General features: G+C 55.3%; 1 protein-coding gene across 1 annotated transcript; it reads left to right on the top strand.

Moving 5' to 3' along the window:
• The first annotated feature begins 59 nt into the window (after positions 1 to 59).
• On the top strand, positions 60 to 18,591 carry KLHDC2 (kelch domain containing 2). Its single transcript, XM_077324132.1, has 14 exons — positions 60 to 198; positions 2,873 to 3,048; positions 4,229 to 4,308; positions 5,660 to 5,777; positions 6,089 to 6,204; positions 7,581 to 7,662; positions 7,838 to 7,921; positions 8,550 to 8,630; positions 8,718 to 8,776; positions 9,857 to 9,966; positions 11,017 to 11,089; positions 12,664 to 12,751; positions 16,818 to 16,870; positions 18,205 to 18,591. The coding sequence occupies exons 2-14, from the start codon at positions 2,893 to 2,895 to the stop codon at positions 18,332 to 18,334; spliced, it is 1,230 nt and encodes a 409-aa protein (XP_077180247.1). The 5' UTR covers positions 60 to 198; positions 2,873 to 2,892; the 3' UTR covers positions 18,335 to 18,591.
• Positions 18,592 to 19,238: the final 647 nt, after the last annotated feature.

The raw sequence follows: 19,238 nt of genomic DNA, 5'->3' as shown, positions 1-19,238 counted from the left end.
CCACGCCCACCAATCAGCTCTCGAGCCGGGCGGCCCTTCCGAACGCCGCACGAGCCCTCAACGACCGACTCACCCCGGCCAGCGCGTCCCCGCGCCGTCCATCTTTCTAGGAGGAGGCGGGACTTCCGCCTGTGACAGCGCGGGCAAGCCGGATATCCGGCCGGCGGCGGATGTTGACAGTTGAGAGGCTCGGTTAAGGTGAGTGGATGGGGGGGGGAACCGTCCCTCCTTCCGCTACAGGTGTGTGTGTGGGGGGAGGGGGTGCTCCCATAGACCCCCCCCGGCCATAGGGGAGGGTCCCTCTTCGGCTTCCTTCCTGGGGGGGGGCTTCATCCTCTTCGTTCTCCGCCCCCCCACATATGCAGGGGAGGGGACGATAAAGGAGGACATTTGAGAGGTTCCCCTCAGTTGCCAGGGGAAAGGGGGCCTCGAGGCCCAGGGTCCTGTTTGCAGGGGGGGCAGGGCTCCCCTCGCCAGAAGGGGGTATCCTGGGGTTGCCACCCTCCAGGGGGGGCCTGGAGGTCTCCCAGAATGACAGCTCAGTTTCCATTATATAAGATGGCTGATTGTGGGGGGGGGTCACATCCATGCTGAGCTTCTTCCCCAGGCGCCACCCCAAATTTCCAGGGATTGTCCATTCTGGAGATGTCAACCCCAGGATACTCAAAAATGTGTTTCCTTCCCCCCTACAGCCTGAGGCAGTGTGCATTTTCCCCCTGCCTCCTCCTCTAGCAAGGCTGAGCTCTGTGTTTACTTAGAGCGGGCTTTCTCAAACCCTGGGGTTTCTTGACAGCTCTGGAAGGGTTTCCCAAATAGGTGGGAGTCAATTATTTTTAATGTATTTTTTAAATTTGTTAAACATTTATTGTTATGTTGACCTGCCGCCCCCAATGGCCAGTGATTGGGCCTGGTGGGGGGAAAGGGGAAGGGTCCGGGTGGGCGCGTCCACTGCTATGCTTTCCCAACTGTTTCCTGCACAATTGTGTCACTTCCGGAGCTTGAAGAATGTTTTTTTTTTTGGGGGGGGGGGGAGTTCTCAATGGTAAAAAAGTTGAGAAAGGCTGGCTCAGAAGGAGGGAACATGGGGGGGGGGGCTTGCATCGCATGCTTCTGCAGGGTCTTTCAGTGCCTGCTAAGCCTGTCACCTGCAACACCTTTCCAAATGGGCTGGTGGGTTAATGGAGGAGGGAACCTGCCCAGTTGCTCAGCTTTCCAGAAGGATGTTTAGGTTTGAATCCAGAAGCACTTGAGAGACCTGCAAGACTGGGGGGGAGGGATGTTTTGAAGTTCCCTTTCTTGGAAACTTGATCATTCTCCCAGCCTGAGGGGATGAAGCAGAGAAACAGTTTACTGTGTGCGTGTTTTTGGCAAACAGATGCTCTATGCTGCTCCCTCCCAAACCCGAGAGAGAAAAAAATTTTAAATTAGGTTAGCTGTAGTGACTGGGAGTGAGGGATAATAGGGAATGATTCATTTGTGTTCAGCATTTTTAAATTATTATTATTATATTTATTTATTTCCCGCCTCTCCCTATAAGGCTCGAGGTGGGTAACAATAGACTCAGTAATAATCTTAACCCCATTAAAATCTCCACTAAAAGACTTTAAAATACCAACATGACGGCCCAATGGGGGCCCAAAAGCAGTTTACATTGTTTTCCTCTCCTCCAAACAACCCTGTGAGGTGGGTCAGGCTGAAGAAGAAGAAGAAGAAGAAGAAGAAGAGTTGGTTCTTAAATGCCGCTTTTCCCTACCCGAAGGAGGCTCAAAGCGGCTTACAGTCGCCTTCCCATTTCTCTCCCCACAACAGACACCCTGTGAGGGAGGGGAGGCTGAGAGAGCCCTGATATCACTGCTCGGTCAGAACAGTTTTATCAGTGTTGTGGCGAGCCCAAGGTCACCCAGCTGGTTGCATGTGGGGGAGCGCAGAATCGAACGTGGCATGCCAGATTAGAAGTCTGCACTCCTAACCACTACACTAAACTGGCTGAGAGGCTGTGTCTTCCCCGAGATCATGAAGCAAGCTTCTGTGGTATGTGGGGATTTGAACCTCGGTCTCCCAGATACTAGTCTGACACTCTTAACCACTACAGCAGACTGGCTTTCTTAAGCCATTAGGCTTATGGTTGAGGGGAAACCACCGGATCCAACTCTTTGGAATCCTTGGGCAGCTCAAGAGATCCCCTGGATTGGAATAAATAGCCAAGAGGCAGCTCTTCTTTCCTTTAGGTGGTGCTCTCCTCCCCCTTCCCTGGCACAAGGCTGCAGGGTTGGCTTTTCTGGGACAGCAATTAGGATGTGTATGAGGCGTTGGACTTGGATGTGAGTGAAGCAGCTGTGGAAGGAATCTTGTTTTCCCTGCTCTGGCAGGTAGGGTGAGGAGCTTTATTCACACTTTCCATTTAAAGAGTGTGCACGTCTTGTGATTTTCAGCCTTCTACAGTTAACAGGAGCCTTGTTGGGTGTCTGGGCCTTCCTTTTAAGCTTGGTCGTTCCAATAGACAGGTTGTCTCTTCCCCTTCTCTTTTAAGGTTTACGATAACAGCTTTAGGTTATGGGTGGAAAGATCCTGGCTGAATATTAGGGAAAAAATCTTTATGGTCAGAGTACTTCTGCAGTGGAATTGGCTTCCTGGGGAGATATTGAGTGTTGCCCTCACTGGCTGCCTTAAGGCAGTGGCTGGACAAACACTTGTCAGGGATGCTTTAGGCTGATCCTGCACTGAGCAGGAGGTTGGACTAGGTGGCCCTTTCCAGCTCTATAGAAAGTGTGGCCCTTTCCAGCTCTATGATTCTAAGGAAGGGCTGATTCTAAGGAAGGGCTTCTCTGTGCTAGCTGGATCATCACCATCTTACCCTTCTTTGTCTCGAAAGTACAAGGCTACACCTTTGGCATGGCAGATGACAATGAAGACTTGCAAGCGGACGAGGATCTCCCTGCCCCAGAGGAGGAGACATTTGACCAGCTGGAGAACAACAGCCCTGCTGAACGTAGCGGTCACGTGGCAGTCACTGATGGCCAGTTCATGTTCGTGTGGGGCGGATATAAGGTAAGAGGCCTTTCTCAGACTCCTCTCCAGTTGAAATGCACACAGAGGAAGCAGTTTGTTCATTCCCCAAGCCCACAGAGCAGAGGCCTGGAAAAGATCCAAAAGGGATCACCAGTGGAGGATTGAGGAGGAGAAGGAGGAGGAGGCTGGCTGGATACCTTTTCTTGGGACAGCAACATGCCTAGTCTTGGGAAAGGGCCATGGCTCAGCGGCAGAACATCTGCTTGGCACAAAGAAGGTCCCAGATTTAATCCCTAGCATCTCCAGTGGAAAGGACCAGGCAGGCGGTGATGGGGAAGACCTCAGCCAGAGACCCTGGAGAGCAGCTGCCAGTCTGAGTAGGAAATACTGACCTCAATGGACTGAGGGGCAGGTTCAGCATAAGGCAGCTTCTTGTGTTCGTGCCTCTTCCAGAAGGCCCCATGATCTTACACGGATTCTGCTCTGGACTCTGCAGCCAGTCTGAGCATCTTGGCCTGTGTGCTTTTGCAAGATAGAAGAACTGCCTCATAATGAAATCCATTCTAGAGAGGCCTAGGACTGCCCTTTATGAATTCCTTACAGAATCATTCCAGAAGATGCTTCTAGAAACGTTTTAACTAAGAAGTTAAAAACTCTCCCTCCGGTCTCCCCCTAGTACCTGGAGACTAAGCAGATGTTGTACTAGTGTTAACCAGGTGTGGGATGGTGGGAGGAGGGGTCCTTGGCCTCACCCCAATGCCTGGGGAAAGAGTGCCATTTTACAGGCCCTTCGGAATGTGGGGAGTTCCACAAGAGCCCACATCTCTGCCAGTGGCTCATTCCACCCGGCTGGAGCCTGGCTGTGGTTGAGGCCAAGCGACTGCAAGTTGGAACCTGCTGAGCAGAGAGTTTTTTGGGTGGCCTACTCGGAGAGGCAGTCCCTCAGGTACATGGGTCCCAGGCCACATAAAGCCTTAAATGATTTAAAAAATAACAATTGGGCAGAAAATTGGGGATCTGGGTGAAACAAATAGAAGTGCAGCAGTTCCCTGAAGCATCCCAAGATTTTCAACCGGTATTGGCATGCTTTAAAAAAAACGAATGGCTGTGTATAACTCGAGCTCCTTTGAGCTCCCGGCATGAAGCAGAAGACCGGGATATTTTAAAGCCATGATCTCTGAGGTGATGTGACTCCCCCCCCCTTTTCCACCTGCTGCAGAATTCCCAGATGAGAGGATTTAATGACTTCTACCTGCCTAGAGATGAGATCTGGAATTACAACATGGAAACCGGAAGATGGTAGGCTACCCGAGAGAATGTATGTATGCAGCGAGTGGCTGCTCAGGGGGCTTTTGCCGTTCACTGCCCTGGTATCCAAATGTGGTGCCTTAAATTCTTAATGCTCAGGAGTCTCCACAAGACCAGCCATGGAAGAGATCTACACTAATCTGGCTAGGAAGAGCTCAGACTTGATAGATGATAAATAGAAGGGTGAATAGGATCAGCCTTTATCAATTTTGTTTTACTGTTGAGAAGCCCCTTAATCATTTGTCAGGCTTCGAGAAAGCCCATAAGTGGTGTGATCATTTCTATTTACATTTCTATGTAAATGTTCTAAAATGTTTTATGTAAACCGCCCAGAGACGTAGGGAAGGGCAATATAAAAATCTAAATTAATTAAATAAATAAAAACAAATCATGGGGATTATAGTTGGGAAGCAGAGCTGTGTGCATGCCCACCTGGGGACCCTTCCCTCCCCACCACCCCTAGAGCCATCACTGGCCATTTTGGGAAGCGAGGGAACAGGTCGACATGACCATATATGTCATATTACTGGAAAACGTTTGACAGATTTAAATATATATTTAAAAAAGTAACTCCCACCCATTCAGGGCTATTAAGAAAGCCTGAATTGGATGGATGGATAGAAAGACAGAGATAGAGGGATAAAGAGATGGACAGAGACAGAGACAGAGAGAGCTGACGCATGAAGACTTGATCTTTTCTACTTCTCTGGGTATCTAGATAGATAATTATTTGCAGACCAAGGGGAGGGGAACAGGCATAACCACAACTAGATCCCAGATAAGAGCAGAATAATTTTTAAAATTGGGACTCCATTTTGCAACAAATTTGGAAATTGCTGCCCTGCACAAGCAGAAAAGCATTCAGTGCTCCCCTTTCTACAGCCTCTATTGTGGGTCAGTTTTAATTTGCACCCCACATTCTCCAGCCAGCTCAAGGCAGGTAACATCCAATGAATCCTTCCCTGTTGATGTGCGACTGGATTTCAACACGATGCTGGTGAGGCAGGAGCGCTTCGTTGTGGGGTCTTTGAGGTGGGCTGCCCTCTGCGGCAGGCACCTAAAACGCTCACGTGTGTGCTGTTTCGTGCGGGGCAGAAGCTGTGGAGCTGCAGTCTCCCGGGTTTAGTGATCTTGCTTTGCCACTGTCACACTGAAACTGGTCCAGAAAGTTCTGGTTATCCGAAAAAGTCTCTTCCAGGCATGCTTTGGGAGAGTGTGACTTGACTTTTGGGGCGGCAGTCGTGCTGCGCGGTCTCTGGATCCCAGTGCTTATTGGAAACGGCAGGGAAGCCCTCAAAAGGATGTTGTCTACCCAAGAGCCTTTCTGACTCTGTCTTACCAGGACAAAGCACCGGACAGCCGGAGACGTTCCCCCTTCCATGTCGGGCAGCTGTGCCATTTGCGTGGACAGAGTGTTGTACCTGTTTGGAGGACATCATGAACGCGGCAACACTAATATGGTCAGTCGCTCGACGAGGGGGGAAATGCACCGTTTGAGCCACCCTCACATTAAGAAGAGCTCGGCTGGGTCAGAAACAACGGTGGGGCGTTGCAAAAGATTTCCCACAAACGTGCCCTACGCTCTCTCCGTGCAAATTGGATGAGCAGTCATGGTCCCTGGTGCCCACCCTCGTAACCCCTCCACAGCACTGGCTCTCGCACCACGCTGCGAATGAATCACGACCCGGCTTTCCAGCATCCGGTTTGAGCCGCGTTTCTCTAGGAGAGTCTTTGTGTTCCGACCCTGCCTCTCCCCTTCCCTCCCTCGCAGTTCTACATGCTGAATTCCCAAGTGAACGAGAAACTCCTGCAGTGGGTCCGCGTGGAGTGCCAGGGGGCGCCTCCGTCCTCCAAGGACAAGCTTGGCGTTTGGGTGTACGAAAACAAGTAAGTCGGCCAGAACAAAAGCCGGGCCGATCCAGGCAGTGCTTCCTTGGCGTAGAACTGATTGCGGGATTGGCCATCTCCTTTTGATAAAGTGCAGCAGGCAGCCGTGGCCCTGCACACAGGTGAGCTCTGAGAAGAAGAAGAAGAGTTGGTTCTTATCTGCCACTTTTCCCTGCCCGAAGGAGGCTCAAAGCGTCTTACAGTCGCCTTCCCTTTCCTCTCCCCACAACAGACACCCTGTGAGGGAGGGGGGGCTGAGAGAGTCCTGAGATTACTGAAGAAGAAGAAGAGTTTGTTCTTTTATGCCGCTTTTCTCTACCCAAAGGAGTCTCAAAGCGGCTTCCAATCGCCTTCCCTTCCTCTCCCCACAACAGACACCCTGTGAGGGAGGGGAGGCTGAGAGAGCCCTGAGATTACTGAAGAAGAAGAAGAGTTGGTTCTTATATGCCGCTTTTCCCTACCCTAAGGAGGCTCAAAGCGGCTTCCAATCACCTTCCCTTTCCTCTCCCCACAGCAGACACCCTGTGAGTTGGGTGAGGCTGAGAGAGCCCTGAGATTACTGAAGAAGAAGAAGAGTTGGTTCTTAGATGCCACTTTTCTCTACCCCAATGAGTCTCTGATATCACTGCTCGGTCAGAACAGTTTTATCAGTGCTGTGACTAGCCCAAGGTCACCCAGCTGGTTGCATGTGGGGGAGCGCAGAATTGAACCTGGCATGCCAGATCAGAAGTCCGCACTCCTAACCACGACACCAAACTGGCATGGAGGAGGCCAGTGCCAAACCAAAGCCGCTGCAACCCCCAAGAAAGGGCCACACGACCCTTCAAGGGGTCGCGACCCCTGGGTTGAGAACAGCTGGAGGGCGGTGTTGGACTAGATGGCCTCTGTGGGGACCCTTTCAATTCTGAGGGTCTGCGGTGCTTTCAGCAAGGTCCCCCCGCCAAAGATCATAATGGATGAATATGCCCTCTATTGGAAATAAAATCTTCTGTTTGAAAAATCGCTTCAGTGCCATTTTGACAGAGGCTGTCCTCAAAAAGGAAAAGGCATCTCTTCCCAGAAGCTTCCAGGGCTGAATAAAGCTGAAAAGATTTTTGAAAGACAGGGTTGGGACAGCAAGTTTCATCTTTATAACAAGGAAAGCCACGCTCCCAGGATAACTCTGTCTCTGAGGGAAACACCACTGATTTTTGGAGGGAACATTTATCTCACTGGGGAGATGGGTGAAGAGAGGTATCCATCGTAGTTCCTGTCATTCAGTGGGAGTATCCCCCCCCCAAGCCCTTCCCCCTCTGCAGAGCAAACCCTCGCTTGGTGTATTTCACTAAGATGTCAGCTTTTTCCTTGGCTAACCTCCCACCCCTTCCTTTGGCCAGGCTGATATTCTTTGGTGGCTACGGGTACTGCCCCGAAGGGAAGCAAATCGGAACGTTCGAGTTTGATGAGACCTCTTTCTGGGTAAGTTCCGCTTCTCCCACCCCAGAACTCCCTCAGCCTTGGAAGGCCACAGGCCTGCTGAGAACGCCCGTGTCTTTTGAACATGCAACAGCTGTTCCGTAAAAAGGGGGTCGTCGGCCCCCGGGCCGCGAAGGCCTCGGGCGACTTCTAACAGCCTCTCTGTTCCTGCCGAAAGAATTCAGGTCTTCCCCGAGGGTGGAACGACCACGTCCACGTGCTGGACACGGAGACGTTTACGTGGAGCCAGCCCGTGACCACCGTAAGGCCCTTTCTCTTTCTCCTTCGCTCTCCCGGCCCCCTCTCTGCAGAAGGCCGTCATTCACAGTCCACACAGTGCGTGGAGGGGGAGCTCAGAGGCCCCTCCTCACCCTGCGTGGTGCTTGGGAGCGCCTGTGTACCTGCTGACACCTTTTCTGGCACAGGTGAAGTATTTTTAGAAAGGGGGGGTTGGGCTTTTCCCCAGAAAGGCTTCTGATTGGCTCTGCAAGTTTTTAAAAACATGGCTTGGCAGTGACAGCCACTATCACACAAGGATCCCCACTGTGACTGCAGGTAATCTGTGGCAGCCATTTTTAGGGATATTTATTATGTGATTTATATCCCGCCACTCCCATTCCAATGGCTTGTGGCTGGTCACAAAGTCCTCCATAAAAACCCCCATTGAAAGGACATTCCAAATACGATAAACACGGTAAAAGCATGGGGAGGGGAGGGGAGGGGAGGGGAGGGGAGGCTCCCTGTGCGGGAGGTGAAGCTGAGAGAGAGCCCTGAGATTCCTGCTCGGCACCTCTGCAAAGCATCGCATTTGGGGGATGAGGTGGGGGGTGGATACTTTTGCAAGCCGCTGCACGCTTTCTGAATGACGCTTCCTGATTTTCTCCCTGCAGGGCAAATCGCCCTCCCCCCGGGCCGCCCACGCCTGCGCCACAATTGGGAACCGCGGCTACGTCTTTGGGGGCAGATACCGAGTGAGCAGAAGGGCCGGAGCGGGAAGGGGGCTGCCTCAGTGGGGCCGGCTGCTTTAAGACCGCTTCTCTCTCTCTCTTTCGCGTCAGGACTCTCGGATGAACGATCTCTACTCTCTCAACCTGGACACGTGGAGTTGGCAGGAGATGTGAGTACGGGCCGGGCCCTCCCAGCTTTATGGCTGCCCTTGGGAATGGAATATTCCTGCGTTCCCTCTCGAGGGTCTTGCCTTCCTCCTTGTCGCTCAGCAGAACGCCCTCTGCTGGGTCCCAGATCCAGGCCACAGGAATACCAGCTAAAGGGCGAGGCAGAAGGTGACCCGAAAGGCCTCCTTCTGAGCTGCTGCCAGTCTGAGTAGAGAATCCTCACCTTTTAACGGACCGAGGCTTTTCATGTGTGTGGCTCAGAGGTAGAGCGTCTCTGTGGCATGCAAAAAGTCCCCGGTTCAATTCCCGGCATCTCCACTTAAAAGGAACTGGTAGGAGGTCCTCAAGCTGAGAGCCTCGAGATCCGCTGCCCACCAGCCAGTCCCAACCTTTCGACTGTGGGGGAGCCCCTGAAATAATATCTGAGGCTCCGAGGAGCCCTGGAAGTGATGTCAGATGGACATGTGACATGCCACTTGAAGTGACATCAGCACCCGTATTAACAGGCAGGCCGGAGGAGGACTGGGAGGGGAGAGAGACGGGCAGCGGTTTAAGGCAGAAGCGGGCGTGCAGGCTCTACCCTCTCCCAGGCACAGAAACCACGAGGGAGCTCACTCACTCATTCTCGGAAGTGGCCGGGTTCCTACCTTGTAACCAAGTCCATTAAGGCAGGAGGTGGAGCCCCTCTGGAGCCCCCATGGACCCCCAGGAGTCTGTGGACCCTCGTTGGGAATCCCTGCAGTAGACAGTGCTGGCCCAGATGGGCTGAGGGTCCAATTCCGCACCAGCCAGCATCAGCTCTGTTGATTCCACCTGCAGCCTTGCTAGAGCAGCGGCTGAGCCTCCCCCCCCCATCTCCCCTGCCCCTTTACCTTGCCCCTGCTAAAACCCAGGATGCTCCGAGGCTGGACAGGAGTGCCGAGTTCGAGAACTCGTGTCTGGAGGAGAACCTCTTCGTGGTTTCCCAGCCAAGAGCATGACTTGCTGGGGGGGGGGCGAGGGGAGGGGGGCACCTGGGCTCACCAAGCCCCTCCCCTCGTACTCCCTGCCACCATGTTGACTCGGCTTCCCCCCGTTTCTAGTGTCTCCCACGGGGCGTGTCCCATCGGCCGCTCCTGGCACTCCTTGACGCCGGTGTCGTCGGACCACCTCTTCCTCTTTGGCGGCTTCACCACCGACAAGCAGCCGCTGAGTAAGTACTTCTCCGAAGCCAAAGGAGGGCCCTCCCACTGGCTGGATCGCAGGGGAAGGGGCTCTTGGCGTGATTGGCAGCCACACTTGCTCCAGGGGCAGGGGAGACCGCTGTGCCACTCTTCCCAGGGACACACACACACACACATTCCTCTGAAGTAGCGGTTTTGATTCTGATTTTCAAGTGGCAAATCCAGCGCATGAAACAGCACAGCAGGAGTGGCTTATTAGAATTGTTCTTCCCTCATCATGGGGTGCGTGTAGCATCACCAGAACTGCCTGACACCTGGGCAAGGGATGCTTGGAGGCGCTTTCCCATTGCCTGCCTCGGTCATGCCCCCCACCCACATCCTTGGAGGTCTCTCAGCCACATCCTAGCCAGTTGGCCGTGCTCAGCTTCCAAGACCTGACGGGATGGGCCTTCCTGGGACTATCCAGGTGTGGGCAGCTTGTTCGTAGCCACATCGGAAATAAGGGGGTTTCCCTGATCATTTGCCCCGACCGGGACTGATCGGATCTCAGAAGCTAAGCAGGGTCAGCCCTGGCTGCTACTTGGGTGGGAAAAGGCCAAGGAAGCCCTGGATTGCCATGCAGAGGCAGGCAGTGGCAAACCAGCTCTGAACATCTCTTGCCTTGAAAAACCCACCGGGGGCGGCATACGTCCGCTGTGACTCGACAGCAAACCCAAAAAAAAAATCCTGCCGTTCGGCTAAGAGGTCCCAGTGGGCAAAGTCTTAGTCTGTCTGTAGTAGCAGCAAAGAGCCGGAATTCAGGAGCACCTGAAAGACTAACAGAATTCGTGGCAGGGAAGGAGCTATCACCCGTCACGGCTCACTTCTTCAGAGTCCAGGAGCCCCTTCCAGAAGGACCACGTTTGTAGCAGGGGAGGGCCTTCTGTGGGTCACAGCTTAGTTCTCTGGATAGCCAAACAAGTGAGATGCGACTCAAATTGGCTTCGGAATATCTCTGCCCAACTAGATCGGAGCCCCGCTCCTTCTGGCGTCAAGGAGAAAGGCCTTCCAGCTCCAGACATCTCCTCTGCTTCTTTCAGGTGACGCCTGGATTTATTGCATCAGTCAAAACAAGTGGACACAATTCCAGCACAACTACACAGAGAAGCCCCGGTAAGGAGTGCTGCATAAACCATTACTTGGCATCGGAAGGCACTCAGGGCAGGCAGCCGTGCCAGTTCATGAAAAGCTGATGGAGACACAATTCTGGGCAGGGGTGTGTGTGAACGTGATCTTGGGGTCCTTGTGGACTGCAAGCGAAATATGAGCAGACAGGCTGATGCTGCAGTAAAGAAGGCCTCACATCAAAATCACAAGATGTCCTAGTCCCACTGCATAACCCACGGGTCAGACTCCAACTTGAGTCTTGTGTGCCATTCTGGAGGCCTCACTTCTAAAAGAAGGTGGACTGAATGGAGAGGGATAAGAATGAACTGGGCCAGGGAAGCAAGCCCTACAAGGAAAGGGTGCGGGACGAGGGGGTGATGTTCAGCTGGAGAAGAGGAGGTTGAGAGGGGACATGATTGCCGCTGGCTTTTGGAGGGCAGGGAAGGGTTCCTGTTGGCAGTAGAGAACAGGACCTGTGGGAATGCCTATGCATGCAGAACAGTACTGCCTAGATATCAGGGGGAAAATTTCAGTTGAAATAGGCCAACAGTGGAAGGGGCTGCCTAAGGAGGTGGGGAGCTCCCCCTCACTGGCGGTCTTCAAGCAGCGGCTGGACAGATCCTTCTCCTGGATGCTGGAGGCTGATCCTGCACTGAGCAGAGGGTGGGACTAGATGGCCTGCATGGCCCCTTCCCACTCTAGGATTCTAGGAGTCTAGTTCAGCAGTGGAAGGGGCTGCCTCAGGAGGTGGGGAGCTCCCCCTCACTGGCCGTCTTCAAGCAGCGGCTGGACAGATCCTTCTCCTGGATGCTGGAGGCTGATCCTGCCCTGAGCAGGGGGTGGGACTAGATGGCCTCTATGGCCCTTCCCACTCTAGGATTCTAGGAGTCTAGTTCAGCAGTGGAAGGGGCTGCCTCAGGAGGTGGGGAGCTCCCCCTCACTGGCCGTCTTCAAGCAGAGGCTGGACAGATCCTTCTCCTGGATGCTGGAGGCTGCTCCTGCACTGAGCAGGGGAGTAGAGGGCCTTGATGGCCCCTTCCCCCTCTTAAGCTTCTATAAAATAAATTCTACCCATTTTGCACCATTAGTCCTGGCCCTGTTTTTCCGTACTCCGTGTCTGGTGTGGCTCCTTATTTTCTGGTCTACATTAATGTATACTCTTGGGAAGGGGAATTGATCCCTCTATGTTTTTAAGCCTTTGGGCACCATTGGAATTCTGCCCCAGGGCGGTGGGTGCAGCCACGGCATGTCTCCTGCGGGAAGGGAAGCCCCACAGCGAAAGGAAGGCCCATGTGGGGCAGAATTGGGGTAATTCTAAAAAAATGTCCTGGGAAAGGGGCATGAGGGAGAATGAAACTCCGGGGCAGCAGCTGTTCCTGGAATGTTTCCTGCGTAGCCCACCAAATGTCCTCCTGAGCAAGAACCTCAGCTGGCCCCAACCACTCAATGGGTGGGCACCATGTTGGGGACTCCGGCTCTTGCTTTCTCGTCACCCCCAGAATCTCAGCCAAATGTGTCTCTCGGCATCTCTGCCGTCTCGAGATTTAATGCTGGCCCTTGGTTTGTGGCTCCCGTTTCAGGCTTTGGCATACAGCCTGTGCCAGCAAAGAAGGGGAGGTGATCGTCTTCGGGGGCTGTGCCAACAATTTACTCGCCCATCACAAAGCCGTAAGTTTTGTTGTGTTTAAGAGTGCCTGAGGTGTGTGTCACTGGTTTCTCCCTTGGGAAAGGGTGGGGAGTGCAAGAACGGCCCCTGGTCAGCTGTGGCACAGAAACATTCACTTCTCTGGCAACTTCCATGGATGCACCACAGGGAGCAGCTGTCCACAAGCAGGGGGGAGGAGCCATGGTAAGAACATCGGAAGAGCCCTGCTGGATCAGGCCAGTGGTCTGTGTAATGGGGTATCTGGTCTCAGTTGGTGGCCAAGCCAGCAACAGGGCAGGGAGGCTGAGGCCTTCCTAAGAGCATCAGAGGAGCCCTGCTGGGTCAGACCAGGGGTCCATCCGGTCCAGCCTCCTGTCTCACACAGGGGCCAGCCAGTTCCTCTGGAGGGCCAGCAACAGGGCAGAGAGGCCGAGGCCTTCCTAAAGACATCAGGAGAGCCCTGCTGGGTCAGACCAGGGTCCATCCAGTCCAGCCTCCTGTCTCACACAGGGGCCAGCAAGTTCCTCTGCAGGGCCAGCAACAGGGCAGAGAGGCCGAGGCCTTCCGAAGGATATCAGGAGAGCCCTGCTGGATCAGACCAGGGGTCCCTCCAGTCCAGCCTCCTGTCTCACACAGGGGCCAGCCAGTTCCTCTGGAGGGCCAGCAACAGGGCAGAGAGGCCGAGGCCTTCCTAAGGACATCAGGAGAGCCCTGCTGGGTCAGACCAGGGGTCATAGAATCATAGAACCATAGAGTTGGAAGGGGCCATACAGGCCATCTAGTCCAACCCCCTGCTTAACGCAAGATCTGCCCTAAGCATCCTAAAGCATCCAAGAAAAGAAAGAAAGTCCTGCTGGATTAGACCATTGAAGGTCCACCTTGCCCAGTATCTTGTCTCACACAGCCAGTTCCTTTGGAGGGCGAGCAACAGGGCAGAGAGGCCGAGGCCTTCCTAAGGACATCAGGAGAGCTCTGTTGGGTCAGACCAGGGATCCACCTAGTCCAGCCTCCTGTCTCACACAGGGGCCAGCCAGTTCCTCTGGAGGGCCAGCAACAGGGCAGAGAGGCCGAGGCCTTCCTAAGGACACCAGGAGAGCCCTGCTGGGTCAGACCAGGGGTCCATCTAGTCCAGCCTCCTGTCTCACACAGAGGCCAGCCAGTTCTTCTGGATGCCAGCAACAGGGCAGAGAGGCCGAGGCCTTCCTAAGGACATCAGGAGAGCCCTGCTGGGTCAGACCAGGGGTCCCTCCAATCCAGCCTCCTGTCTCACACAGGGGGCAGCCAGTTCCTCTGGAGGGCCAGCAACAGGGCAGAGAGGCCGAGGCCTTCCTAAGGACCCCAGAAGAGCCCTGCTGGGTCAGACCAGGGGTCCATCAAGTCCAGCCTCCTGTCTCACGCAGGGGCCAGCCAGTTCCTCTGGAGGGCCAGCAACAGGGCAGAGAGGCCGAGGCCTTCCTAAGGACATCAGGAGAGCCCTGCTGGGTCAGACCAGGGGTCCATCCAGTCCAGCCTCCTGTCTCACGCAGGGGCCAGCCAGTTCCTCTGGAGGGCCAGCAACAGGGCAGAGAGGCCGAGGCCTTCCTAAGGACATCAGGAGAGCCCTGCTGGGTCAGACCAGGGGTCCATCAAGTCCAGCCTCCTGTCTCACACAGGGGCCAGCCAGTTCCTCTGGAGGGCCAGCAACAGGGCAGAGAGGCCGATGCCTTCCTAAGGACATCAGGAGAGCCCTGCTGGGTCAGACCAGGGGTCCATCCAGTCCAGCCTCCTGTCTCACACAGGGGCCAGCCAGTTCCTCTGGAGGGCCAGCAACAGGGCAGAGAGGCCGAGACTTTCCTAAGGACATCAGAAGAGCCCTGATGGATCAGACCAGGGGTCCACCCAGTCCAGCCTCCTGTCTCACACAGGGGCCAGCCAGTTCCTCTGGAGGGCCAGCAACAGGGCAGAGAGGCCGAGGCCTTCCTAAGGACATCAGGAGAGCCCTGCTGGGTCAGACCAGGGCCCATCCAGTCCAGCCTCCTGCCTCACACAGGGGCCAGCCAGTTCCTCTGGAGGGCCAGCAACAGGGCAGGGATGCCGAGGCCTTCCTAAGGACATCAGGAGAGCCCTGCTGGGTCAGACCAGGGGTCCATCCAGTCCAGCCTCCTGTCTCACACAGGGGCCAGCCAGTTCCTCTGGAGGGCCAGCAACAGGGCAGAGAGGCCGAGGCCTTCCTAAGGACATCAGGAGAGCCCTGCTGGGTCAGACCAGGGGTCCATCCAGTCCAGCCTCCTGCCTCACACAGGGGCCAGCCAGTTCCTCTGGAGGGCCAGCAACAGGGCAGAGAGGCCGAGGCCTTCCTAAGGACATCAGGAGAGCCCTGCTGAGTCAGACCAGGGGTCCCTCCAGTCCACCCTCCTGCCTCACACAGGGGCCAGCCAGTTCCTCTGGAGGGCCAGCAACAGGACAGGGAGGCCGAGGCCTTCCTAAGGACATCAGGAGAGCCCTGCTGAGTCAGACCAGGGGTCCCTCCAGTCCAGCCTCCTGTCTCACTCAGGGGCCAGCCAGTTCCTCTGGAGGGCCAGCAACAGGGTAGAGAGGCCGAGGCCTTCCTAAGGACATCGGGAGAGCCCAGCTGGGTCAGACCAGGGGTCCCTCCAGTCCAGCCTCCTGTCTCACTCAGGGGCCAGCCAGTTCCTCTGGAGGGCCAGCAACAGGGCAGAGAGGCCGAGGCCTTCCTAAGGACATCAGGAGAGCCCTGCTGGGTCAGACCAGGGGTCCCTCCAGTCCAGCCTCCTGTCTCACTCAGGGGCCAGCCAGTTCCTCTGGAGGGCCAGCAACAGGGCAGAGAGGCCGAGGCCTTCCTAAGGACATCAGGAGAGCCCTGCTGGGTCAGACCAGGGGTCCCTCCAGTCCAGCCTCCTGTCTCACTCAGGGGCCAGCCAGTTCCTCTGGAGGGCCAGCAACAGGGTAGAGAGGCCGAGGCCTTCCTAAGGACATCGGGAGAGCCCAGCTGGGTCAGACCAGGGGTCCCTCCAGTCCAGCCTCCTGTCTCACTCAGGGGCCAGCCAGTTCCTCTGGAGGGCCAGCAACAGGGCAGAGAGGCCGAGGCCTTCCTAAGGACATCGGGAGAGCCCAGCTGGGTCAGACCAGGGGTCCCTCCAGTCCAGCCTCCTGTCTCACTCAGGGGCCAGCCAGTTCCTCTGGAGGGCCAGCAACAGGGCAGAGAGGCCGAGGCCTTCCTAAGGACATCAGGAGAGCCCTGCTGGGTCAGACCAGGGGTCCCTCCAGTCCAGCCTCCTGTCTCACTCAGGGGCCAGCCAGTTCCTCTGGAGGGCCAGCAACAGGACAGGGAGGCCGAGGCCTTCCTAAGGACATCAGGAGAGCCCTGCTGAGTCAGACCAGGGGTCCCTCCAGTCCAGCCTCCTGTCTCACTCAGGGGCCAGCCAGTTCCTCTGGAGGGCCAGCAACAGGGTAGAGAGGCCGAGGCCTTCCTAAGGACATCGGGAGAGCCCAGCTGGGTCAGACCAGGGGTCCCTCCAGTCCAGCCTCCTGTCTCACTCAGGGGCCAGCCAGTTCCTCTGGAGGGCCAGCAACAGGGCAGAGAGGCCGAGGCCTTCCTAAGGACATCAGGAGAGCCGTGCTGGGTCAGACCAGGGGTCCCTCCAGTCCAGCCTCCTGTCTCACTCAGGGGCCAGCCAGTTCCTCTGGAGGGCCAGCAACAGGGCAGAGAGGCCGAGGCCTTCCTAAGGACATCAGGAGAGCCCTGCTGGGTCAGACCAGGGGTCCCTCCAGTCCAGCCTCCTGTCTCACTCAGGGGCCAGCCAGTTCCTCTGGAGGGCCAGCAACAGGGCAGAGGGGTAGACAGAGCCAAACCTAGTTCTGTCAGTCCGCCCTAACCGGGATGGGCCAGGCTCGCCTACTCTCACTAGTTCTGGGAAGTGAAGTTGGGTCAGCCCCGGCTAGTCCTCGGGTGGGAGAGCACTGAAGCTGGCCACAGCCAATCCCCCTCCGTTGGTCTCTTGCCCTGGGGACTCTACAGGGAGAGCACCGGAGAGCTGTGATTGGGCAGCCGTTTCCCCCAGCACTAACGTCATGCAATCTCTTTTCCAGGCGCACAGTAATGAGATCCTGGTGTTTTCCGTGCAGCCAAAATCTCTCGTAAGGTACTTACCAAGAAAAAAAACATTCAGCACGTCCGAATAGACAAGATTAAAATGGAGAAGCTGGTGAGGGCCGTCTCCTCTGCCACGGAGCCCCAGGATAGGGGGGCTGAACACCAGGAGAGTCGGTCCCTTTAGCGATCTCGTGACACTGGGCCACTTGCAGCAGGTTCTGGGTGCGAGAAACTTCGCCGGCGGAGTTTGTGCTGGCTGCTGAGACAGTCCTCTTCCAAAAGTGGCAGCCTTCAGGGACTAGGCAGAGGAAGGAGCTCTACAAAGCTCAGTCCTGTCGTCGTCCCCCCCCCACACACACACACACCAACCTGCCATGAAGCCCAGCTAATACAAACAGGGGCAGAACTGGGAGTGAAAAGATCAAGTCAGGCCAGTATGGTCCCTGGGGCTAGACTGCTGGTCAGGCCCACAGGAATCACACCAGCTACCAATCCGCTCCGGAGCCAAATTCAAGGGCTGGTTTTATCCCTTAACGGCCTGTCTCTGTGGCTTAGGGAAAGGGTCTCTGTCTTTGCCATGTGTTCCTACCCGGGAGTCGCAATCACAGTGGGAGGACCCCTGAGCATCTCACCAAGCACAGAAGCTCGGTTTGTGGGCCCACAAGACACGGACTTTTCTGTGGTGCCCCCTTCATTATGGATGGCCCACCCCAGGGAGCTGTGCCTGGCCCCCTCCCTGTCAGTCTTTGGCAAGCAGCTCAGACAGTTTTATTTAGGACTACAGTGGAGCCTCTTGTGGCGCAGAGTGGTAAGGCAGCGACATGCTGTCTGAAGCTCTGCCCATGAGGCTGGGAGTTCGATCCCAGCAGTCGGCTCAAGGTCGACTCAGCCTTCCATCCTTCCGAGGTCGGTAAAATGAGTACCCAGCTTGCTTGCTGGGGGGTAAACGGTAATGACTGGGGAAGGCACTGACAAACCACCCCGTATTGAGTCTGCCATGAAAACGCTGGAGGGAGTCACCCCAAGGGTCAGACATGACTCGGTGCTTGCACAGGGAACACCTTTACCTTTATCTTTTACACTGGACTAAGTCAGGTTTTATCAGCAGTCCCAATGGAGATATTGAAGGGTCATCTTTCATGCGTTGTATCACTTTTATTTGTTTATGCCATGAGCCGCTTTGAGGGCCTCAAGGTAGAAAGGTAGCTCATAAATGTCGTAAAAGATAGAAACGAGGGGGTGGGAGCAACTGGCCGGTGAACAGAGCTTGTGGAAGCCTGAGGCCGGTGGAGGTGGGGGCTGGGGGTCTTCTGGCAGGCAGCTTCTGGGGGGTGGGGGTTTCCTGTGTCTTCCCCCGGTGCCCCGACTCTCCTCTTCCTGTAGACTCTGCCTGGAGACCGTCCTGTGCTTCAAGGAGGTCCTGGCCAGCTCCTGGCACTGCCTGCCCAACCACCTCCTGCACAGCCTCCACCAGCGCTTCGCCACCAGCAGCAGCAACACCTCCGGCTCCTAGGAGGCCCCGGCGGGTCCCTCGGCCGCTGACACCCCCCCTCACCCACCCCCGTGCATGGATGAGCCCGTCTGTAAAGAGAGATCGTTCTAATTGGACCCCCCTCCGTGATGTTTGTGAATATTCTTTTATCCTTTTTGCGTCATCGTAGGGTAAGCAGGCGCTTCTTGGCTTGGACTTCGTTTGCTGCATGTGAATGGCTTAGAAAGAGAACCTATTTTTGTGTACAAAGATGGTTGAAATAAATGTATTTAATGCAAGCCCTGAGGAACTCCGTGTTTTGCTTAAACCGCCGCTAAGGCGGGTCAGTGCTGGTTGGTGCTTGGATGGGGAGCCTGGAGGGACCGGGCAGAGGCAGGCAATGGGAAACCATCACTGGAACGATCATTTCCTATGGGGAGAACTTACAAACAGACCAGAGAATCTGTTTCTTTCCCATCCTAGGAATTAATCGAGACCGGAGGGGGGCACCTCCTTTGGATGTCCCCAGAATTGGACCCCCTAGCCGAATCTTTTTGCAACTTGGGGTTTTTTTTGAGGAGAGACTTCAGTAACCACACTGCAAGTTTGGCACCTCTGACTCAAACACGCCCCGGCCAAGAGCCTGGAAAAGGCACAAAGGGGACCTCTTCCCTCCCCTTTCTCTTTCCCTTTAAAGTTTAAATGGCTGCTTGTTGAAATAGCTGGATTATGCCAAATAATAACAGGCTTGATTTAGCCATTTAAACTTCTAGGGAAATGGCAATCCGGACAAGAATTGGCCGGTTCATGCCCAGATCAAGGTTGATTTTGGTATTTTTCAGCCTATTCGGATTGAATTGCATATCCCTACAACAGGCTGGCTCTCTCACATTACAGCTGCTCATGGAGAGAACTGAAAACATCGACAGCTTCCCTGCTTTAGACG

This window comes from Paroedura picta, chromosome 2, assembly GCF_049243985.1.
Source record: "Paroedura picta isolate Pp20150507F chromosome 2, Ppicta_v3.0, whole genome shotgun sequence".
NCBI lineage: Eukaryota > Metazoa > Chordata > Lepidosauria > Squamata > Gekkonidae > Paroedura > Paroedura picta.
This window is presented reverse-complemented; position numbering and strand designations above follow the sequence as displayed.

Excerpts from the sequence above, each read along its gene's own strand:
- KLHDC2 (XM_077324132.1), top strand. The coding sequence starts at position 2,893 with ATGGCAGATGACAATGAAGACTTGCAAGCGGACGAGGATCTCCCTGCC. Across the intron at positions 7,922-8,549 it reads GGAGCCAGCCCGTGACCACC|GGCAAATCGCCCTCCCCCCG; the intron begins GTAAGGCCCTTT and ends TTCTCCCTGCAG. Across the intron at positions 8,777-9,856 it reads ACGTGGAGTTGGCAGGAGAT|TGTCTCCCACGGGGCGTGTC; the intron begins GTGAGTACGGGC and ends CCCCGTTTCTAG.